The sequence below is a fragment of the Glandiceps talaboti genome, chromosome 3, assembly GCF_964340395.1.
Source record: "Glandiceps talaboti chromosome 3, keGlaTala1.1, whole genome shotgun sequence".
NCBI classification, from domain to species: Eukaryota; Metazoa; Hemichordata; class Enteropneusta; family Spengelidae; genus Glandiceps; species Glandiceps talaboti.
In genome coordinates, this window is record NC_135551.1 from 26,071,918 (window position 1) to 26,093,379 (window position 21,462).

Genomic DNA, 21,462 nt, shown 5'->3' on the forward strand with positions numbered 1-21,462 from the left:
ATACTATATAATCAGTCTACAAGATCGCCATATATAGTCATGCTATTTTGCATATATGAATATTTATGATCGAATCGTTCCTAGGGAGATGTCTTTAATTTAACCAATCACAGCTGTAAAATAATATTCAGTGTTCTATGAAGCATGTAAATAACGTGATTATTGACATTACCATACAAAAACAATTGTAGAAATTACAAATATTGAGAGAAAATTACAATATGTACACAAAATATTCTCCTACATCTTATTGGTCAATTGACAAATGATTGACAGTTAACGCTCCCGATCGATGAAATGATAGTCACTGAGCTCGAGCTTACAATAGCAGACGACACTTTTAAAGATAAGGTTCAACAATGCAAACGCATCAATCTTTGTCAAGCCTTGCAGCAATTATTTTAGCCTTTTTATTTTTAATTAGCATTATTGTGATCGTTGTGTTTGTTGGCCATGGCCCACAGAAGAAATGTAAAAACCCGTTCCATGAAAGGTGGAATAGAGGTTCTGAGCGTGAGAAAACCGGGGTTGAAATAGCGAAATATGTACGGAAGGACTTTCGCAATGCCTTCGCTAGACTTGGAGTTCACAGGACAGCTAGTATCTGCACCAACTGCCTTCGTATGGCTGCAATGCGACGGGAATTTACGCAGCACTTCAATAATGTTGCGGAGCGGAAAGTTCAGGTATGTACAAAAGAGGTTGTTTTTTATAACTCTGAGGGCGATGTATATAATGACCTCTCACGTTTGACCGATGACCTTGTGCTTCCAAGTTGCTGAACGACATAGCCTTTGTTGTGAACTGATAATATGTTGATACAGTTGATATCTGGATCCCACTTGCAATTTGCAGTCTGTCTCTGTGTTGTAACATACATGTAGTCAGAAATTTTCTTTGTACTGACCGAGCCTCGTCTCGTGCGGGATCCGGAGCAGTCCTGTTTGACGACCGTGGACGGGACACAACTCTGACAAATAACAAATGTAGTCCTGCTTGTAATAATTGTGAACACTGACAAGAAACATTACAGACACTGTCAGAATTGAGTCCCGACTTATTCCGGTTGCAGGACTAACAAATTCAATGTCTCTAAACACGGAGCTGAGAACGAAAGGGACAATGTCAGCATTGAATCTCGACTTTCAAGTCTGCAAGCAGGACGAGATTCGATGCAGCTGAGCAAACTAAGTTTACTTCTATATTCGTAGGAGCTTTTTTTGTAATGATGATTTGCTCGTGTAACAGTAAATCAAATATGTATTATAGTTCTATAGACTTATGTTGACAGTCAGTGTATAGTTAGCAAGTGTAAAAACTTTATTGATGATCACTACATTTGTAGTTGTTTGACGACTCGTTTAATAATTGGAGACGCGGGGTGACACACCTACGAGTGGTATGTACTATTTTGTGTATTTCATTTGTGTGATATTTGGAATTGCTTTCTTCACAGGCTGATCGCAAACGAAAGGAGACCCATGAAGAATCTCCAGCTACATGTATAGACATCGACTATATTCATGATATTACACAGTCACAGGTTAGTCATGATATAATTGGCTAAGTAAGGTCAGGCCGTTTACATTATATAAACAGCTAGAAATCCACATGTAGATTACAGGACATGCCTGTAACAGACCTCCTGCACCTCCTAAAACAGGGTATGTGAAAAAAGTGATGTTATATAGGGTCTATAAATCTGGTAAGATTTCATAGCTGTACTAATAGACATGTGACAGCTAGCATATTAGATGTAAAATTATGACTATTGTGATCTGTTTGAAAAATTTCATGTACAAATGCAGTTACATGGTCTGTACATTTCTGTACATCTTCTCAGAGATGTTTTCACAGTATGAGTGATGTAACTGGTCTGTTGATATAAGTATGTATACTTATCAGTTTGTATTATCTAAGAATATGTACCAAACGATATATTAGTGTTTTAATTATAAACAGTGAAATGTTGATAAAATAAGATCTGCTAATACACTTGTATACACAATCCATGTATACAGTTATATCAACACAGATACAGCAACATGTAGAAAAAACATTATACTCTAATAGAAAATGATCCATCCTTGATTTTTCAGTAGACTTTTGAATAACAATGACTATGTACATGTGTGTGGGAGTGCATAACACCCCAAAACGAATATTTAGATTTGAAATGAGTTACTAGTACTTTTGTTTTAAAATACTAATACCCAACTAGCAGTAATTGTTAATTTCACTAATCCCATACTTCCAGTATCCAATTATCCATAGAGTGCATATATATTTCTTGATTCTCACTAAATTCCTAATTCATGGGTTGATTTTTGCTGTATGATTTATTTAGTGTCCAAGCAAAGGATGTTCATCTATCCCAGGTCATATTACTCGTACAACACTCCAAAACCAAGCTATAGCTACGGTAACTCCAATTGATAGTCACACAAAGGTAAGATGCTATTTGTGTTGCATATTATTTAATATGTTACTTTATTGGCAATGGTAAAAATTTTAAAATTATACGAAATTTACATGATACAGTACACATTTGCTGAACATGTTCACAACAGTATTATATGTTGTTCTTATAATTGTAAAATTGAATAAATGAAATCTATGTAGTGTTTTTAAGTACTGCATTTATGATTGACGATGTACATTGTGTACTTCATTATTATGGATGGCTGATATAATATGCATGTATTTGTAACATCATGATATTAACAAATTCAATGAATTTTTTTTTTTTAAGTATAATGGTGTTGCAGATACAACTGTCGTATTTCTGAAGCAGCAAGAGGTGGTACACTTTGTCCTGAAACAAAGGCAAGTCACAGTTACTGCTGTACATTGCATATTTTATTTTAACGAGTAAGCTCAGTTGGCAGGATCACGCTTGTTCGTATTCAGGGGATGTGGGTTCGACTCCTACATCCCTATATGTCTCACTTGTCTCTCCTCATTTTTCATTACATACATACATACATACATACATACATACATACATACATACATACATGTATAATCTTGAAGGACTGGTTTATGTAATTAGTTCCAATGTATACATGAGCGAAAGATACACTGATATGAAAGCGATTACATGACATAAAAATGACATGAATATACCAATTTTCCATCACTTGAACATGTAACCTGTAACACATGTAACATGTAGCACATAGTCAGTAGACCGATTCAATAACATCATACATTTTGGTGTACACAGTACTACAGGCAATGATACCAAGCTATATTGTATGTTCCATTCATGTCTGCCATGTAGGTAGTTGTGACATAGTAACTAAGAGTCATTAAATGAAATGAAAGTATGCAACTTCTAGAGATTTAACAGTTTTGTATTTTACACTTATTTCAGATACCAGAATATGCTAACATGTACAACCTTGATGTTGTAGGCGAATACCAGCAACTAATTAGTGAGCTGAAAGATCAGGTAAAGTCCCTAATACAGGATGTAGATGAGTTAAGTGAAGAAGTGACTACTCTTAGAAATGAAAATAAGGACCTGTTAGAAGATAAAAATAAACTAGAAGATGACAAGGATGAATTACAAAAGAAATTAGACAATATGTATGAAACACAAAAACAGAGGATTGAGGCAGTCAAACAAATAGGTTTCATAGAAAATAAGAATGCCTATGAAGAAACAACAAAACTGACCAGGGATAAAGATAGAAGGAGCTTAGATAATCTAATAGATGTCAATTTAGTCAGTCACATAAATTCTAGAAATCCTGTTGTTGTCGCATTTATAAATGCAATAACAGCTAAACAGACAGAAAGTGGGATTGGTTTAATAGGGAATAGTGAATCAGTTAAATTAGAATTAAATGTGTAAATTGTGTAATTAAGTAATGCCACTGACATCTGTAGTGTATGTAATCACAGCCATCCAAAGGTTGAAAATAGAATTAAATGTGTAAATTGTGGTAACTTTGGTTTGAAAAGAAAGAGTAAAAAAGGTGTGGATACAAAGACATACAGGACAAAAAGCACTTGTGATGATAATACAATTTTATTTCATGAGTATACTGGCCACACAGTGACTAATGAGGGAGGTACCCAACGGGTAGTAATGAAATATGAAGGAAAATCCCCAGACACTGAAAATGTACTTAACCAAGTTAGGAAGGCCAATATTAGTCTTGTAGACCCTATGTTTGTAAACCCATCTTCTCTGGAAGCTATTGTAATAATTCTTAGGGCAATAGGGAAACATGCAGGGATTCATAAATACTGCAACGGTAAAGGAAAGAGGGAATGGACCATTGTAAGATGTGATGGCTTACCCCAGCACATCATAAGAATAAGCTATTCATAAGTATGGGGATGAGTTTGATTGGGTGGTTCTTCGCACTGGTCCAGGTCATGAAGAAATGAATATGATAAGATCTTTTGCAGAAATGTATTGGGAAATTATCTATTCAGAGTTTGGGAAGACACAGGGTTTTGTGACTGAGAAGGCTCAGCTTTTCTTTAAGAGATGTGGGGACCACCATCAAAGTTTTGATAATTTCTGTAAATTCCATGAAGCTATCTATCAAGAGTTACTTTGGCCATATACGTGTGAGTCTCAAGTTCCATCACCTTATGACTTTTGGAATGGATAAGAAACAAAAGTAGTGATGAAACGATACAGTTTGTTTGGACAACAATGCTGCAACATTGCCTTGGAATTCATTTGTTCAGGAAGGGGGTCCGAAACAATGATACTAAACTTTTCAGAGCAGGGAGACAATTATTTTCTCCAGTTTGGTTTGGACGTTGTCACCCAAAATACCAGGAAATAGAGTCATGGGATGAGTATGATAGATTGTGTTGGCCAGAGGCCCTAAGGGAGGTATTAGAACAATATGAATCTGTTTCTAGATCTGGAAAGCCAAATAAACACCAGGGTTTGGACTTTGTCCTTGAAGAATATAATAAATCAATCAAATCATGGATAGTGGGGACTCCTGACTATACTAAGTGGGAAAGGGTCATTCGCAACCATCACAGTCTTGTATGTCTCCGTAACACCACATTGATGGCACTAGGAATGAGAGTTGACAATTCATTTGATCGCAATCTTCCTCCATATGAAAACGATCTTGTTAACTTCAAAGTGGTGTTAAGGTCCAAGGCATATCTTACACCTAACCCAGGTAGAACAATTACCAATATTCATGGGGAGGATCTTGACATTGGTTTGCTAGATTTTAATAGCGAGGCAGGTATGAGAAGAATGAGATTTGTCACTCAGTATCTATGGGCCTCTAAGTTCCCTCAGAGAAGAGAACACGTCCCTGTAATTTTTGTTACTAAAGAAGAAAGGGCAAAATATAACAAACTAGAATCTAAATCTGTGGCACAATTAAAGTGTGAAATGCAATCCTACTTGTCAGTGATGTCTCCAGAAAGAAGAATAGAGTGGGATAGTAAAGTAACTAGACTGAGTAAAAGTAGGGTTGTTAAATCAACATGGTTAAAACCTGTCACAGAAATCCAGGATGCAATAATTAATGAAGTGGGGGAAAGTGATGGTAATGTAGATGGTATTTCTGAGGATGACAAGTGAGACAAATATTTGTTAAAGTGAAGATTAAAATTATCCAGTGAAAATGTAACTATTTTGATGCTACAATGTGAAGTGTATCTTTTCATGATTTCAAATATATATGTATAGACTCTGATAGTTTAAAAGATTAAAGTAGAAAAATTAAATTTAGATTACATTAGAGTTGGTTTCTATAATATTTAATGCTAGATGTAAGTTTCACTGTTTATCTCAGCAATAACATTTTTGCATTGTCTTTTTCAGGTATGGTGTTTGGGGTTCCACCTTTCATATACGAATCATAAATCTAAACATGGCTGATTTGGAGTAATTAATTCATAGAAATAATGAACTGTCAAGTTGCTCTCTACATCTTTATACAAATATACCAAAGTCAAAACAAGACAAATGTCACTGTAGTACAAATTAACACATGACACTGTGTTGAATAATTTTGTTGTTGGTGTAGGTCTGAAATACCATTATTAAAATAATTGGATTGTTTTTAACATTTTCTGTCCATTTTATATTTGTAGACAACAAATAAGCATGGGGGCAAATTGACATTTCATGTAAAATTTCAAATTGAAATTGTCCAGTTATTAATGGTAATGATGCATACATGTGTTTTTTATAAAACACACATACACACACACACACACACACACACATACACACACACATGCATGCATGCACACAATACATCTATTCAAGTAATTGGTTGAGTAGATAGCATATTCAGTAAGGAGTCAGTTGTTTTTTATCTGTAGCTTGTTTCACACATTTTTGGAGTTTTTATATATCCAACTGATTCTGGTAGTACCTTACAGCACTCCTACTGAAGGCTTACATACATGTTCATACTATGTATTGTATGTATGTATGTATGTATGTATGTATGTATGTATGTATGTATGTATGTATGTATGTATTATATGTAATACTTGTAAATGTTTCAATTCAGAAGTTTTATTTGAAAATAAAATTCATTGTATATCATAATTCATCGTCTATCATTTTCATTCCCTTATAGATACATGCTTGCTTAGACATAATTTGATTGCAAGTTTGACTAGAAATAACGCCCAATTGTCCATCTAACCATCCCTTACCACTCAACCATCTACCCATCAATACCTATTTAGCCCAAACTCCATTCCCCAAAATAGTAAATAATGACAAACCAGTAGTTAATTGTGACAACTGTGTATATAAACAGTTGAAGGTCTTAACACTACAAACAAGGAGTATGTGTAAAAAGAAATTAAGACATCAATTACAGTGTCCTTGCTAGTATTTCTCGTTTTCTCAGATAAGAGATAAAATATTGAATTAATGAAATAAGTGACACGAGTAATATATTGTGCAAGTGACATCAAAAAAGACAATTTATTGTTTGTCTTTTTGATATCATGTTAGAAAAGTGATGATGATCCCATCACACCAAACAAGTGAGAAATAAAGTAGTCTGTGACAAAAGTTATATCAATCAACATAATAGGGGTATCAAAAGTACAATGACATGTTTTGCAAATTAAGTATATTGCCAAGTAGTGCTTCGGATTTGTTTTAGAAACAGCTGTAAGTTGAAAGACCAAAGCATATCTCTTGTTAAATTAGAAATCATCATTAACACACCCACCTTAATTTTACACACATAACCAACCATTGAATCATAGAAATACATCACGTGACCAAGGTTTGCCTGAAGTCACAAACATGTACGTAATGATCTGTCAAACAAGTGATGATTGCCCCCCCCCCCTCCACGCCAAAACCAACGACATCAGCAAACACGAACTAGCTACAGTATAGTCTCTGTATGTCACAACGATAACGTAATACTATAAACATATGTGTTGTATCCTAATCAGCGTTTACTCAATAGCACACTGGTGACGGTAATCTGTGTAGTTTACCTACCTGTGATGTATTCAAATCAAAATTCAAACTTCGAACTCTACACTAAGTTAACATTTTGTGAAAGTGCACAGAACAGCTTTCATAACACCATGAAACCATGTAATTCACATTTCTACACATACATACACACACACACACACACACACACACACACACACACACACACACATACATCACGCATTGATTACGGTAGTTCTCTTTTTGGAGGATGTGTGGCCCTGAAAAGGGCCGTTTTGATTTGGTTTGGTGTCTAGGGGAACAAGACAGGAAAACTCTGGTTCAGGACTATGTCCTTTGCCCGAGTGACGTCCTCTGTCTTCACCATGAAGCCGGCCGTACACATCTGAACTTTACCATACCGCCGAGAATGGAAGAAACAACGGCCCTTTGGCTTCAAATAATACCGTCCATTTGAAGCTAGACGTGCATCAATCACTTTTGCTAGTAACTGAGCAGCGTCTCTCTTCAAATGGCCGAGTACTTTTTGATGTTGTTCCATTCCATTCTCGACGATACCGCAAGCATTCGGATCATGCACGTTATTCAGTTCATGGATGATGTTGTATCCTCTCCCTGGCGTTAGTTCCCCCGAATAATGGTGCATTCCCACAGCAATTACGTTTCTGATGATGACTTTCGGCATCGTGATTAAAACTTTGTTGTGGTTTTGCTCTGGTTCAGCAGACGATAAGAAAAACAAAAGTAAGCGCGCCTATTTGCATAACCTATGACCCAAACTTTCTGTGACGCTGATTGGTTAAAATGAAGAGTAGAACGTACTACTTAATATTCATGACTAATTCCTTATATGGCGATCGACTTGACTGATAATGTGGAGGTACACAGGGAAAATAGAACATATATGACGCACCATAGACAGGGGTATCACTCCTCTATTCATATTGATATCCGTGTGGTAAGTTGACGAAACGACTTAGATAAATAGCAGTTGTCTCCCCGAGAGCTCATTCAACCTGGAGCGAGCTTCGATTCATCTAACTTCATTCAAGTAAGTAGCTTAGATTTTGTAATTAACGAACTGTTTATAAAACCTGAGAGACCACTATAGAGAATTCGCTATACACATGACTCGTACACAACGCGCAACGGAATCTATGTACCATGAACGTATTGGTCGATGAGCGTTTTCACAACCTTTCCTGCTGGCAGGTCTACATGTATATGAATGTAACGATAACCTCGAGGTTATATAACTGATATTCATCACTCTCAAATAAAGGTCTATACATTATTAGTCCTGCTTGCATACGGAGTACTTAAGTCGTCCCTTCCTTCTCCGGGGTCATGTCAGTAATCTAGACCCGCGTACCCGTACACCGTCTGCAAGCAGGACTAATATGTTACGTTCATTCATTCACAACTGGAAGTGAAACTGGATAGCATGGGTCAATGTATATAGCTAACAATTGCGGTAGCGTGTCTATGCAGTGCCAAGTTGTGTCCGCAGTGCTAGTGTAGTGACCTTAATAGGTTGGTGTAGGCCCTACACAATGTTAATAGATCTATCACGTTTGAACTAATCTTTTTGTTGATCTGTAACATATCATAGACAACCTCCTTTCACGAGTCGGCGACAAATATGTGTAACAAAGCCGTGCAAATTCTGTTGCATAATTGTACACCATGCAAACGCTCTGAAATGGCGCAGTGACCTAGATAAGTATGACACACGCACACATACAAATATGACTCAAGTCGTGACATGATAATACGTGTAAATTGATCAATTTTTAGCACAACTCAGCTGATAAGGTTCAGTAGAGATAGGCATGACAAAGTGTCTGTCTGTCTGTCTGTCTGTCTGTCTGTCCTGTCTATTTGTTTGTTTGTCCGTCTGTCTGTCTGTCTGTCTGTCTGCCTGTTTGTTTGTTTGTTTATTTGTTTGTCTGTCTGTCTGTCTGTCTTGTCTATTTGTTTCTTTGTCCGTCTGTCTGTCTGTCTGTCTGTCTGTCTGTCTGTCTGTCTGTCTGTCTGTCTGTCTGTCTGTCTGCCTGTTTCTTTGTTTGTTTATGTGTCTGTTTGTCCGTCTATCTATCTATCTATCTATCTATCTATCTATCTATCTATCTATCTATCTATGTGTGTGTGTGTGTGTGTGTGTGTGTGTGCGTGCGTGTGTGTATGTGTGTGTGTGTAACCTATATCTCAAAACGTACTTGGTCAATGAGACTGAAACTTAGTGAGATGTTTCTAGAAGTGTTATTTTGCAGATTTTCTTCAAAATATTTTGACAGAATTGGACCTAGCAACCATGACCACGCCCTTAGCAACAACCAAACGGCAGTATATTTTGGTCAAATAACAACATCATCCGGTAAACATTCAAAAAAATATGCAAATACCCCTAGCAACCATGACCACACCTGTAGCAACGGCCAAACGATGGTGTATTTCACAAAGATAACAACAGGGATTCTTAGACAAGCGAACAAACATTCAAAACATGTATGCAAACATACCTAGCAACGGGACTATGCCCATAGCAACAGTCAAATGATCAGGTATATTGCAAAGACAACATCGGGATTCATAGACAAGTGAACGAACATTAAAAAAAATGTATGCAAATATGTCTAGCAACATACATGACCACACCCATAGCAACAGCCAAATGATCGCGTATATGGCAAAGATAACAACAGGGTTGGATAGGCAACTGGATAGTCATTCAGCAAATGAACACCTATACATGTACCTAGCATGTGTGTAAACTATTTTTAGAAACTGCAGTTGTGCTACGATGCCATTGGCACTATTTTCCTCTTCTGAATGAAATGCTTTACTGCAATCTAAAATGTCTACATTTCCACTATATGTTGTTGAAATGTAAAATATATTTGATATCTGAGGGGTACAATATTTTACAAATGTAGCAACAGACATAAATACAATAACACGTCATCACAGGCCCGGGTAAGGATGGTAAAATGCGGATAACATCGGGGGCTCACCAAAATGATGAATAAGTGGATACGAAGCAAATTTTGATACGCTTTCATTTTAAATGTCTGTTCTTTTGAATCAATTTTGTAGGTGAAAGTTGCTGAAGTGCGTGCAGTCATCTTGGATCTCGGTTTATATAGGTCACAATCGATTGACACCATGTCTGGAAAGGTCAAAGGTCAGTTAACTATTAACGTTAAACATCAAACATCTATAATTTGTTCAACAATACTTCCGTAACTGTTGATGATGACCCTGTAAAAGAAGACAATCATGGTTGTGTGATTTTAGAAGTATATATGCAAACTGTACTGATATAGGATGAAAAGACATCGTTTCTCTCTGGAAAGTGATTTAAACAAAATAACCAAAGATACTCTGGCAAGAAAATCTACTAGGCAATAGAAGTAATAGTCAGAATTTTACCCTTTTTTTGCATGAAAAACACGTTTATGCATATGGTAAGCTGCTTGGGTCGGTTGGGTTATCGGAAATACATTATTTTTTTATTTAGTCGAGGAACAAAATGGTCATCATTCATTATGTCACTGGTCGAGTATTGATGTTTATTTTCAGTAGTATACGAACTAAACTTGGTAACACGTTAACTTGAATTGCCACAGAATCACACCGGCCTCCTTTTCGGTAAAATGTTTTATGTAATTTATGTAATATCGTGCACAGCCAAGAAAATGAGGCAAAAGGGAAATACTAGTAATCACAGGAGAACGTAAAAAATGAAATTGCCAGAAAACGTTTGCTTTAGAAGTCATCTCTCTCTCTCTCTCTCTCTCTCTCTCTCTCTCTCTCTCTCTCTCTCTCTCTCTCTCTCTCTCTCTCTCTCTCTCTCTCTCTCTCTCTCTCTCTCTCTCTCTCTCTCTCGCTCTCTCTCTCTCTCTCTCTCTCTCTCTAATTCTGTCTAATATTGTCTGTTTACGACAGTTTTGACTTCTTTTCTTCGTTTGGTTGTTTGTACACAACACTCTTCATCTTGAATCTTGTTTTTTTGGTGTCAGGTTTGATGGAAAGGCTTAATGATGGTGAAATGGTCATCGTCGCGGAAGGATTCATATTTTATTTTGAGAGATTGGGTTATCTCCAGGCTGGTCCTTGGGTCCCTCATGTAGTTCTTGATCATCCTGAACTGGTCCGAAATGCATACAAAGACTTTGTACATAGCGGAAGTGACGTCGTACTTGCTTTCACGGTAAAAATTATGTTTTAAGTAATAATAACCACATGGCAGTTCCTCAAATACTTAATTTCGTTTTTATAAGGGCTCAGCCAAACTATTCGAAAATGACCGAATCACATGCTTGTGTAATTGTGCATTACAGGGAGTGGGGATTGGGGTGGGGATGGGGGTGGGTGGGTGTATTATTTTTATACAACAGAGATAAGTTCACTGTTGAACTCCACCATGTCATTACTCCAATTCAGCATATTCTTTGTATGAGGCCATTTATTGATTCATGCTGTGAACAATATATATTCAATCTTGTATTTTTTTTGCATAAGTATGAGAGGGGGTGTAATAGTGATACAATGGAGAGAAGCTCGCTGTTGAACTCCACCATGTCATTACTCCAATTCAGCATATTTTTTGTATGAGGCCATTTATTGATTCATGCTGTGAACAATGTATATTCAATCTTGTATTTTTTTGCATAAATATGAGAGGGGGTGTAATAGTGATACAATGGCGAGAAGCTCACTGTTGAACTCTACCATGTCATTACTTCGTTCAGCATATTTTTTGTATGAGGCCATTTATTGATTCATGTTGTGAACAATGTATGATCAATCTTGTATTTTTTTGCATAAATATGAGAGGGGGGATTAATAGTGATACAATGGCGAGAAGCTCGCTGTTGAACTCTACCATATCATTACTTCGTTCAGCATATTTTTTGTATGAGGCCATTTATTGATTCATGCTGTGAACAATGTATATTCAGTCTTGTATTGTTTTGCATAAATATGACAATATATAAATTATATAAGATGTATAAAATTAACACCACTTGATATTTGATGAATACCAAGGCTGCCGAATTATTTCCTCTCTCAGTGAGGTTAAATATTTCTGAATAGCCTAGATGTGATGTTTGAAACTTTCTCATCAGATTTCGTACTATATATACTTCTTGAAAACAAAATTCAATCTATACAAAAAATAGTTGTTTTATGACAATACGACAAACATTATATTAGATGTAAATTCGATTCTCAGATTCGATTCCGCTGTAATAAACCAGAAAAGACCCGGCATGAACCATTCTCGTAAACCAGAGCATATTTGTGCTGAACCAACGAAATATGTGGTCAGTGCGTCTTTGACGGGTGCCGTAAAAGAGGGTGGTGTTTACGACGATTGGCATGAACCCTCTGATTCAATATTTATCAAAGCTAGTAAGTCAAAGTCGTGTATGTTTCATATCTAGGAGTGAAATGTATCACAGCTCTTTACGGAAAGTGGTGTTTAATAATGTCCATTTCATCTGATTGCAGTATTATGCTACGCGGGAAAAGACACGTCTGATTGAGAAAGAGGATCTAACGGAGAAACTGAACCGAGAAGCATTAAGAATGGCCCGTGAAGTTGCCGATGAAACCGGGACACTTATGGCGGGAAATATTTGTAATACTAACATCTATCAACCAGATAATCCAGAACGACATCAAGAAATCAAACTAATGTTTAAGGTAAGAATTTGTGGATATTTTTTCCAATTCAATGTAAGGCATTGTTCATACTTTATATTTGGTTCGAAACCAAAATAATGTGTCTGTTTATTCCACAAGAAATGATCAAGTGAGCATGCGCACGACGGGGACATTTTACAAAACTGCAACATAAAACTCAAATATATTGACATACTAAACATCGTCTTCAAGCTTCGCCTAGATTATGATTACAAACTACCTGTATATGTGTATAGGCTACTGCAATGTATTGTTGTCTTCATTGTGTTATCTCCCGGGTCTCACAAATAATCCTTTTGTTTCATATTTTACCAGCAAATTAATAGCTATTTAATATTTGTTTTAACAGGAAATGATCACGTGGGCTGTCGAAGCTGGTGCCGACTTTATTTTGGCAGAAACCTTTGCTCACCTCGGAGAGGCCATGCTAGCAGTTGAAGCTCTCAAGGAATATGGAAAAGGTACGTTTGTATGTAAATGAACGGTACATATCAGGGAAAGTGCCTAACCTAGATATCTTGTTGTTGTGAAAAACCCAAAATATAAGTTTAAGAAACAATTTTGTAAAGAGAGGAAGAGAGAGAGAGAGGGAGAGAGAGAGATAGAGAGAGAGAGAGAGAGAGAGAGAGAGAGAGAGAGAGAGAGAGAGAGAGAGAGAGACTAATAGAGAGGGGTGGATGGGCATGCGGGGAGGCAGGCAGGCAGACAGACAGACAGACAGATAGACAGCCAGCCAGCCAGACAGACAGACAGACAGACAGACAGACAGACAGACAGGTAGGTAGGTAGTTAGGGCAGAGTCAGAGAGAAAATGGAGACATAAACACAGATTTGGAAGACTTATTATGAGAGAAGACAGACGGACAGACAGACAGACAGACAGACAGACAGACAGACAGACAGACAGACAGTAGTGTATGTGTTTATATGACTGAGTGTATTGTAGATTGTTAAAGGGCATGGGCGAAGGTGGCCATTTCCATTTCAAGTGTGTAACGAGGACGTACTTACTTTCATAATCCATATACCATTGTTGATGATGATGAAAACATTTATTTCCTTACAGGCCTTCCGATTGTCCTTACAATGGCACCATTTGTAGTATCGACAAAGAATAACCAGGCAATCACAGCTGACATGGTACCACTGACTGAAGCCTGTAAGAAACTGAAAGATGCTGGTGCTGACGTCGTAGGTTTGAATTGTGGGCGTGGTCCTAGTACCATGATTCCATTGATGAAGGACATCATAAAAGCGTGTCCGGTGAGTTCACTGACATCATAGCAATATTGCGTGCAATAGAAATGATAAAGTTATTCATAACTTGTTCAGAACAGTTTTGACCACATGTCCATTATGTTTGGCTAACTTTGTTCTTCACAATTCCAATATTTAGGTTAGTTTGCATGTTAATCTGTCTTTTATCGTCACATGCCAACATGTATGATGTACAGTATAAGGATGCGTATTACAAAGATAACATTATGGGAATGACGTACTGTGGGGAGGAAGAAATACATCATAGGCACTTGACATGTAATTTAATAGTTTGTTGTTATCATATGTATGACAACTTATAATGGTCTTTTTGTAGTATTTCGAATATTGATTTTAACTTACATTGTATCTCTGAGAAATTTTAAAAAGGCAATTTTGCAAGATTATATTGTCATCACAGGTTCACCTAGCAAGATTGATTTTGGTGTTTGCCTTGTTAGTGTTTTTATGTGTAGGTTGATAGTTTTGTTTGTTTGACGTGTGTGTGTGTGTGTGTGTGTGTGTGTGTGTGTGCGTGTGCGCGCGCGCGTCCGTGCGTGTGTGTGTGTGTGCTTTGTAGACTTGTCTTGTTCTTCAGTTGTTCGTTTTTTTTACCGAGCCTGTAAATGGGACGCGTTCCATTAAATGAATAAATATATCCTTTGTATGACAGGGACCCTACGCAGCAGTACCTGTACCATTCAGATGTAACGAAAAGGAACCAACTTTTTTCATGTTGACTGATCCATTAACAGGTAATGTTTAAAATTAATTACAAATACTAGCAGCTCTAGGAAATATAGAAAGTCAAAGATATAGATCTTGTTCATTAATTGTCTTGTTCAGTAGTCAAATGCTATAAAGTGTTGTACGACAACATTTCTATCTATCTATCTATCTATCTATCTATCTATCTATCTATCTATCTATCTATCTATCTATCTATCTATCTATCTATCTATCTATCTATCTATCTATCTATCTATCTATCTATCTATCTATCTACCTACCTACCTTTAGCTACCTACTACCTACCCACATCTATCTATCTATCTATCTATCTATCTATCTATCTATCTATCTATCTATCTATCTATCTATCTATCTATCTATCTATCTATCTATCTATCTATCTATATGTCTGTCTGTCTGTCTGTCTGTGTGTGTCTGTCTGTCCGTCCGTCTATCTATTTATCTATCTATCTATCCATCCATCTAGATATTAAATTACTTTTAATATATTGATCGAATATATCTATATCCCTATCTGTCTGTCTGTCTGTCTGTCTGTCTGTCTGTCTGTCTGTCTGTCTGTCTGTCTGTTATCATTTATCTATGTTATATTTTTATATATTTTTTATATATTACGTATTCACATATTTATTTATTTCCATTGTTTGGTAAATATGGTAGATTTGTGTTATTGAACTGGATAAACCTACTAAAAAAACTAGTTAATTCCAAGAATAAATGATATATTCCTAAAAAAAACCCGTGTATTGTTACCACCACCACCACCACCACCACCACCACCACCACCATCACCATCATCATCACCATACATAGTGACATTGCCGCACTGAGATCGCTAGGTGAATGATATAAGGTCACAAAGACACAAATATCACAACATATTGAAAGGACTCGGATAATCCATTGGTTTTTATGCTAAATTTGTCTTTTTTAGGAAAGAAACTGTTCCCCACGGAAACCGATGTCTTGTCGTGTTCTCGTGAAGATATCAAGGAATTTGGTGAACAGTGTAAGAAACTTGGTATCAACTACGTTGGAGTGTGTTGTGGTAATCGTCCTTTCTATACACGTGCTTTAGCAGAATCTCTGGGTCGTTCACCCCCAGCCAGTCGATTCTCCCCTGATATGTCCAAGCACTACGTGTATGGCACCGATTCTAAAGTGAAGAAAGATGTCGCAGATGAGAGCATGAAGTTATATCATACCTTGGGTGAAATCCAGTAAGGATATCACGGTTCAGTTACCGTCATATAGGATAGGTTGTTGAAGTGCTGACCTGAGAGTGAATGTCAAAATCATAAATCATTCTGTACCTTGGTAAAAATCAGCATTTTGGTCACCGAATACAAATGACATATAAGTTGAACATTAATAGCATGAATTACTATTTTGTTACTCTGCTGTATTGAATATTAAAATTAGTCAAATAATTACAAGGTGTTTTGATGTAACTTCTTTTACAATTAACAATTAAACTAGAGTTTATACACCATTTCATTGTGACAGTCTAACTTTCAGCTTTGGTATTAAATTGTAATTTTTAGTAATTGTGTCTTTATTTCTGAATAACAAAAATAAATCACAACAACACAAATCAGAAACAAATACTCTCGTCATATAAAAGAAGTCTAGGTAATACAAGTAAGCATGAAATAAATTACATTCATACATCAATTTATGATTTTTTCCCAGCTGTGGTATTATTTCTACAGTTTGTGTATACTATGTTTATATCATTTCCATGGGATGTTCTTGCCGATCGAAACATCACTTTCCATTGTTTATATCATATTAAGATCATTATTGAATAAATACCTAAAAACAGAATCGATGTATTAAACAATCCCCTGTTCGGTCAACATTATTTTGTCTTTGTTCGTACCAAAAAATACTTGAATGGTTCGAAAAATTAGCAGATTGCTGCAGCTGAGTTATGTCCCACTTTCAATACGGGAAAATTTTATGAAAAAACAGTATTTTTTTGTAACGCCCTCTCTCTCAAGATGAAATTGCAGAGCAGGTGACGTCGAACTGTTATACCAGTTGAATTCGGTTTGGCATTATTTGATATTTTTTATATTTTTATAATTATAGTACAGAATGTGTGTCAATCATTTAAGACTGTTACTGTTATATTTGTAAAGGATTGGTGTGTAATGAAATAAATCGTGGTTCAATATTTACGAACTTCTTTGTGTCACTTATTGTCATTATGGTTATGATACTTGTGGGTTTGTGGGGGTGGAGGTGGGGTGGGGGGTGGGAGAAGGACCATAATATCAAAGTGGTTCGCAAGATTTGGAATATGACGAAAAAAGAAAAGGGACCGGTAAAGTGGCGTAAACTTTAATACGTATGGACAACTTTAAAGGCGACACTGGTTTTTATCTTTGTCGCATGTTATTCTACTCTATAGGGGACACATGTACAGACGTTGCTTACTTCCCATAATGCCTCCTCCCAGTACGTGTACAGCAGATTTCTTCAGAGCTATATTTGCTGATTTGTACAGATGTTCATCAGCAATGTAGGATATTGCAGGGAGGGGTTGACCGACGTATGAGGGCGCCCCGTCAAGGCGTAATACGCCGTATTCCGGTTATCGAAAAAGCCCCGAAAAGATAAACGATATGATTGTTTGGCCACTAGGGGCGCTGTTTTAGAACCGGAAGTGAGGGTCAGAATTGTAGAGCATTGTTGCAAAGCATAGAGTCTATAGGCATCGTAACCACTGACTAAAGATTGTCTGTCATTCCCCGTAACTTTACGCTATAATATTGCATTATCGCCCATCAAATAACGAAATAGCAAATTAACCTCTCGTTCTCCTAATATTTCGCGTAAGTTTGGCTCTGCAATTCGAACGTGAGGAAAACCCAAAAGTAGCAACATTTTGAAACGGGTAGTAGTACACTGACATCTCACTCACGTTTTCAGTGTGACCTCGTCCATTTGCGTTACCGTTGGAGAAATTGTAGTGATTGCTTCCAGTCAAACATCGGAACGGAAAAAGGTACAAAAACAGAGGAAAGAACCTTCAAAATCACAATATACGCTACAGTTATTGCAGCTTGTATAAAACCAATCTGATTAAAATCCGATGTAGATGTCGGCTAATCGTTCATTGCTATTTTACTTTCATTATTGTGCCTGAATTGACCTGCGTGGTACATGTTTGATCGCCTCCTCTACCGATCAGGACAAAAACGTAAACATGAACCACGAAGGTCAATTCAGGCAAAATAACGAAGGTAAAATATCAATGAACGATTAGCCGACATCTACATCGGATTTTAATCAGATCGGTATAAGACATGGTATGATGAGTGAACCACGTAAACGTTACATGGAAGGCCGATTCATTGAAGGGGTGGGCGGTGTGGTACATCAATCACAATAACAATATTTATGATTCGTTGCCGACTTCAATGTTTTTTTTTATACACTGATGGTCCTGAATGAAGAATAGCAAGCTAACCAAAGTGTGATAGTAAAGTTGAGTATATCAATACACATATGTTTATGCCAACTTATAACCAGTACATGAAATGGTTTTTTCCGGAAAAAGTTTTATGATTTCACCCGTGGTGCTACACCACTGTTCTAATAAACAAGAAAGGCCTAAGTATGCGGCGACGTCAGTTACAATATAAACATGTGGCTTGGTAATTGTCGACCGAACTCTCAATATTGCAATGACTGTAGCTGGAAGCTGTTCAATCTGATTAAAATCCGATGTAGATGTCGGCTAATCGTTCATTGCTATTTTACCTTCGTTATTTTGCCTGATATTATATTTCTTGGTACATGTTTACATTTTTTAGCCTGATCGTAGAGGAGGCGATCAGGCAGGCTAAAAAATGTAAACATGTACCAAGAAGGTCAATTCAGGCAAAATAACGAAGGTAAAATAGCAATGAACGATCAGCCAACATCTACATCGGATTTTAATCAGATTGGAAGCTGTTGTCAGATTTGTAATTTTCTAATCGTTCTTTTGTCCAGCAACAGACACCAGTAAGGTAAAGAAATATGTTTATCATGTCTACATCAGGTATATTTCGAAGGTCCTCCGTCCAACTTTCAATGTTTCCGCTGTCGATTAGTTCTATCTTTTGATGCTTGACATCCACTATTCGTCTCCTCTTCCGTTCTCTCAGAAAATTATCATTTTCTAGTGTTTCAAGACCAAGGTTGACAGCATTTCTGGCGATATCTAGTAGATTTAGAAGTAGTAATTTTCCACTCTTTTATGAATGCACGGAGTTCTTTTACGCCCATTTTGTTGACAGCTTCATACATCGCCATACTATTAGATGCCATGACGAAAATTCTGGCCCTCACTTTGTCAGATATGGTGCGCCCTCTCGCGATACTTTCCTGCGAAACAACCGGAAGTTCGATAACCGGAATACGCCGTCTTCTGTATGAACCTTTGTAGTTAATTAAATAAGATGAAACAAATCTCCTTTATTCAATTCAACAATGTCTATTTGTATACAGTATTGTATCTGATGTGAAATACTGCACTCATCACAAATTTATCTTGTACATGTAACACATATTGCATTTGTCTGCAATTTTAATGACATTTTAAAAGCTCCGATCACGTAACGATGTCTAGTGAATATTTCAATTACTATAACTTTAATGTGATACTTTCCGAAGTCCACGTTGTTGTTTTTCTGTGAGATAACATCCATGACTTTGTATTGCGATGAGTTTTCTAGTCACGCGAGGTCATAATGCGGTCAGTTGTTGGCGACCTACTGAAGGTCAAACGTCAGACGACTACTTAATATCATAATAAATGACTAGAACAGACAAAGAATAAACTAAATAATATGTCATTTACTAGTATAGATAGCGTACAAATGAGTGACGTCGCCAGTCCCCGGGGTTAGTATCGTTGTATGTCCAGCCCCTGTTAGCAGTTATCTTTAAAGTACGGATGTATTATAACTGATGAGTTCATATACATCCATGCTAAAATAAGGAAAACTCAAGATCTTGACTTCTTGAGTTGTCGAGAATAAAATTAGTAATACATAAAATTAGGATAGTTTACAAATTTAAAGATAATATATTTTTGACATGTTTGGGTATTGATGTTTCTCTATTGATCGGGGGATTTGACGAAGAAGTTGAGGCTGACCTGGTTTCACCGACGATCTTCTCATTTCAAGCTGAAAGCGTAGCTTTAGGTATAGGTTGTATAGAGTATAGAGAGTAGAGTGAATCATAGGTGTCCGTCAAACTTTTATATTTTCATTATCTACTCCGAAAGTGACTGTCGGAATTCTTCGATATTTGGTGTGCATGTTCCCTGGGGGGAGGCTATTCAGATTTGTTCATGCCAAGTTGATCTGTGCCATTTTCAATTTTTTATGATTTTTTTTCATAAAATGTCATTTTCATCATCTCCTTGAAAACTTCTTGTCAGATTGCTTTGATATCTGGTGTGTATTTTTGTATGTGTATCTGTAATGTTCATTTGTGCTTTTGGGTAAATAAATAAACACTAAACACTAAATTTAAAAAAAAATGAATATGTTAATGAGTATTATGACCGCCGCCATATTGGAAATCAGTCCGCGAGACTTTAGGTAAACTGCAACTTTTCAAAAGACACTATTGACGTCAAACAAGCAATGTAATATGTGCTGTAGTCTTAATTCTACGCATTGTGCGCCCAAATGACAAATATTTGTTCGAAACAGGGTTGTAAACTTCAAATCCAAATTCTCCACCCTCCTACAGAATGGTTCATTCCAGTATACGCACCTCACGATCAAGTGAGCTCTATGAGTATGCCTGAACTGAAGTGTATGGGACGAGTCAGTCGTCAATAAAAACGATAATACTCTTTCTAAAATTATCACATTTTGAAAGGGAAAGTACTTTGTGGTTCATTTATGGAGTTTTGTTTTTGTACGATCAATCTTGGTGGCAAAATTACAGCGTCAAAATTACCGATGTGGTAGTTCCGTACGGCGACAATCTCAAGTACCCGGATGCACGGGGGACTATAAACCCGGAAGCAACTAGTCGTTGCCAGCCATACGTTACAGTGGTAACATCGTCCGAGAAATCGCTGCGTTCAGAGTGTCATTATTCACAGAATGTTTTTTTCGAGTGAAAACCCGTCTTGAATTGTATAACTCTAACAAATGAAGACATGTCAAGTTATATTTTGAAAGTTGTATCGCTAGTTTGAGACGATTTCCTCACGTACTATCGAGGCTTGGACCTTACTCCAGTTCAGCGGGAAGTTTAGCCAGTCCGATAATTCTTTCTGGTTT

At 36.7% G+C, this 21,462-nt stretch overlaps 2 protein-coding genes across 2 annotated transcripts; both read left to right on the plus strand.

Moving 5' to 3' along the window:
- Positions 1-611: 611 nt before the first annotated feature.
- LOC144433424 (uncharacterized) lies at positions 612-6,033 on the plus strand. The gene is made up of 6 exons (XM_078121740.1): positions 612-686; positions 1,457-1,543; positions 2,348-2,449; positions 2,753-2,826; positions 3,377-3,454; positions 5,822-6,033. Exons 1-5 carry the CDS (start codon positions 624-626, stop codon positions 3,414-3,416), a joined length of 366 nt encoding a protein of 121 aa, XP_077977866.1. The 5' UTR covers positions 612-623; the 3' UTR covers positions 3,417-3,454; positions 5,822-6,033.
- A 2,305-nt stretch (positions 6,034-8,338) lies between these two features.
- Positions 8,339-17,326, plus strand: LOC144432493 (betaine--homocysteine S-methyltransferase 1-like). Its single transcript, XM_078120709.1, has 8 exons — positions 8,339-8,489; positions 10,535-10,622; positions 11,461-11,651; positions 12,956-13,150; positions 13,500-13,611; positions 14,217-14,413; positions 15,081-15,162; positions 16,095-17,326. The coding sequence occupies exons 2-8, from the start codon at positions 10,604-10,606 to the stop codon at positions 16,382-16,384; spliced, it is 1,086 nt and encodes a 361-aa protein (XP_077976835.1). The 5' UTR covers positions 8,339-8,489; positions 10,535-10,603; the 3' UTR covers positions 16,385-17,326.
- The last annotated feature ends 4,136 nt before the right edge of the window (positions 17,327-21,462 follow it).

Excerpts from the sequence above, each read along its gene's own strand:
- LOC144432493 (XM_078120709.1), top strand. Across the intron at positions 13,151-13,499 it reads AAATCAAACTAATGTTTAAG|GAAATGATCACGTGGGCTGT; the intron begins GTAAGAATTTGT and ends TTGTTTTAACAG. Across the intron at positions 14,414-15,080 it reads ACATCATAAAAGCGTGTCCG|GGACCCTACGCAGCAGTACC; the intron begins GTGAGTTCACTG and ends TTTGTATGACAG.
- LOC144433424 (XM_078121740.1), top strand. The coding sequence starts at position 624 with ATGGCTGCAATGCGACGGGAATTTACGCAGCACTTCAATAATGTTGCG. Across the intron at positions 1,544-2,347 it reads ATGATATTACACAGTCACAG|TGTCCAAGCAAAGGATGTTC; the intron begins GTTAGTCATGAT and ends TGATTTATTTAG. Across the intron at positions 2,450-2,752 it reads CAATTGATAGTCACACAAAG|TATAATGGTGTTGCAGATAC; the intron begins GTAAGATGCTAT and ends TTTTTTTTTAAG.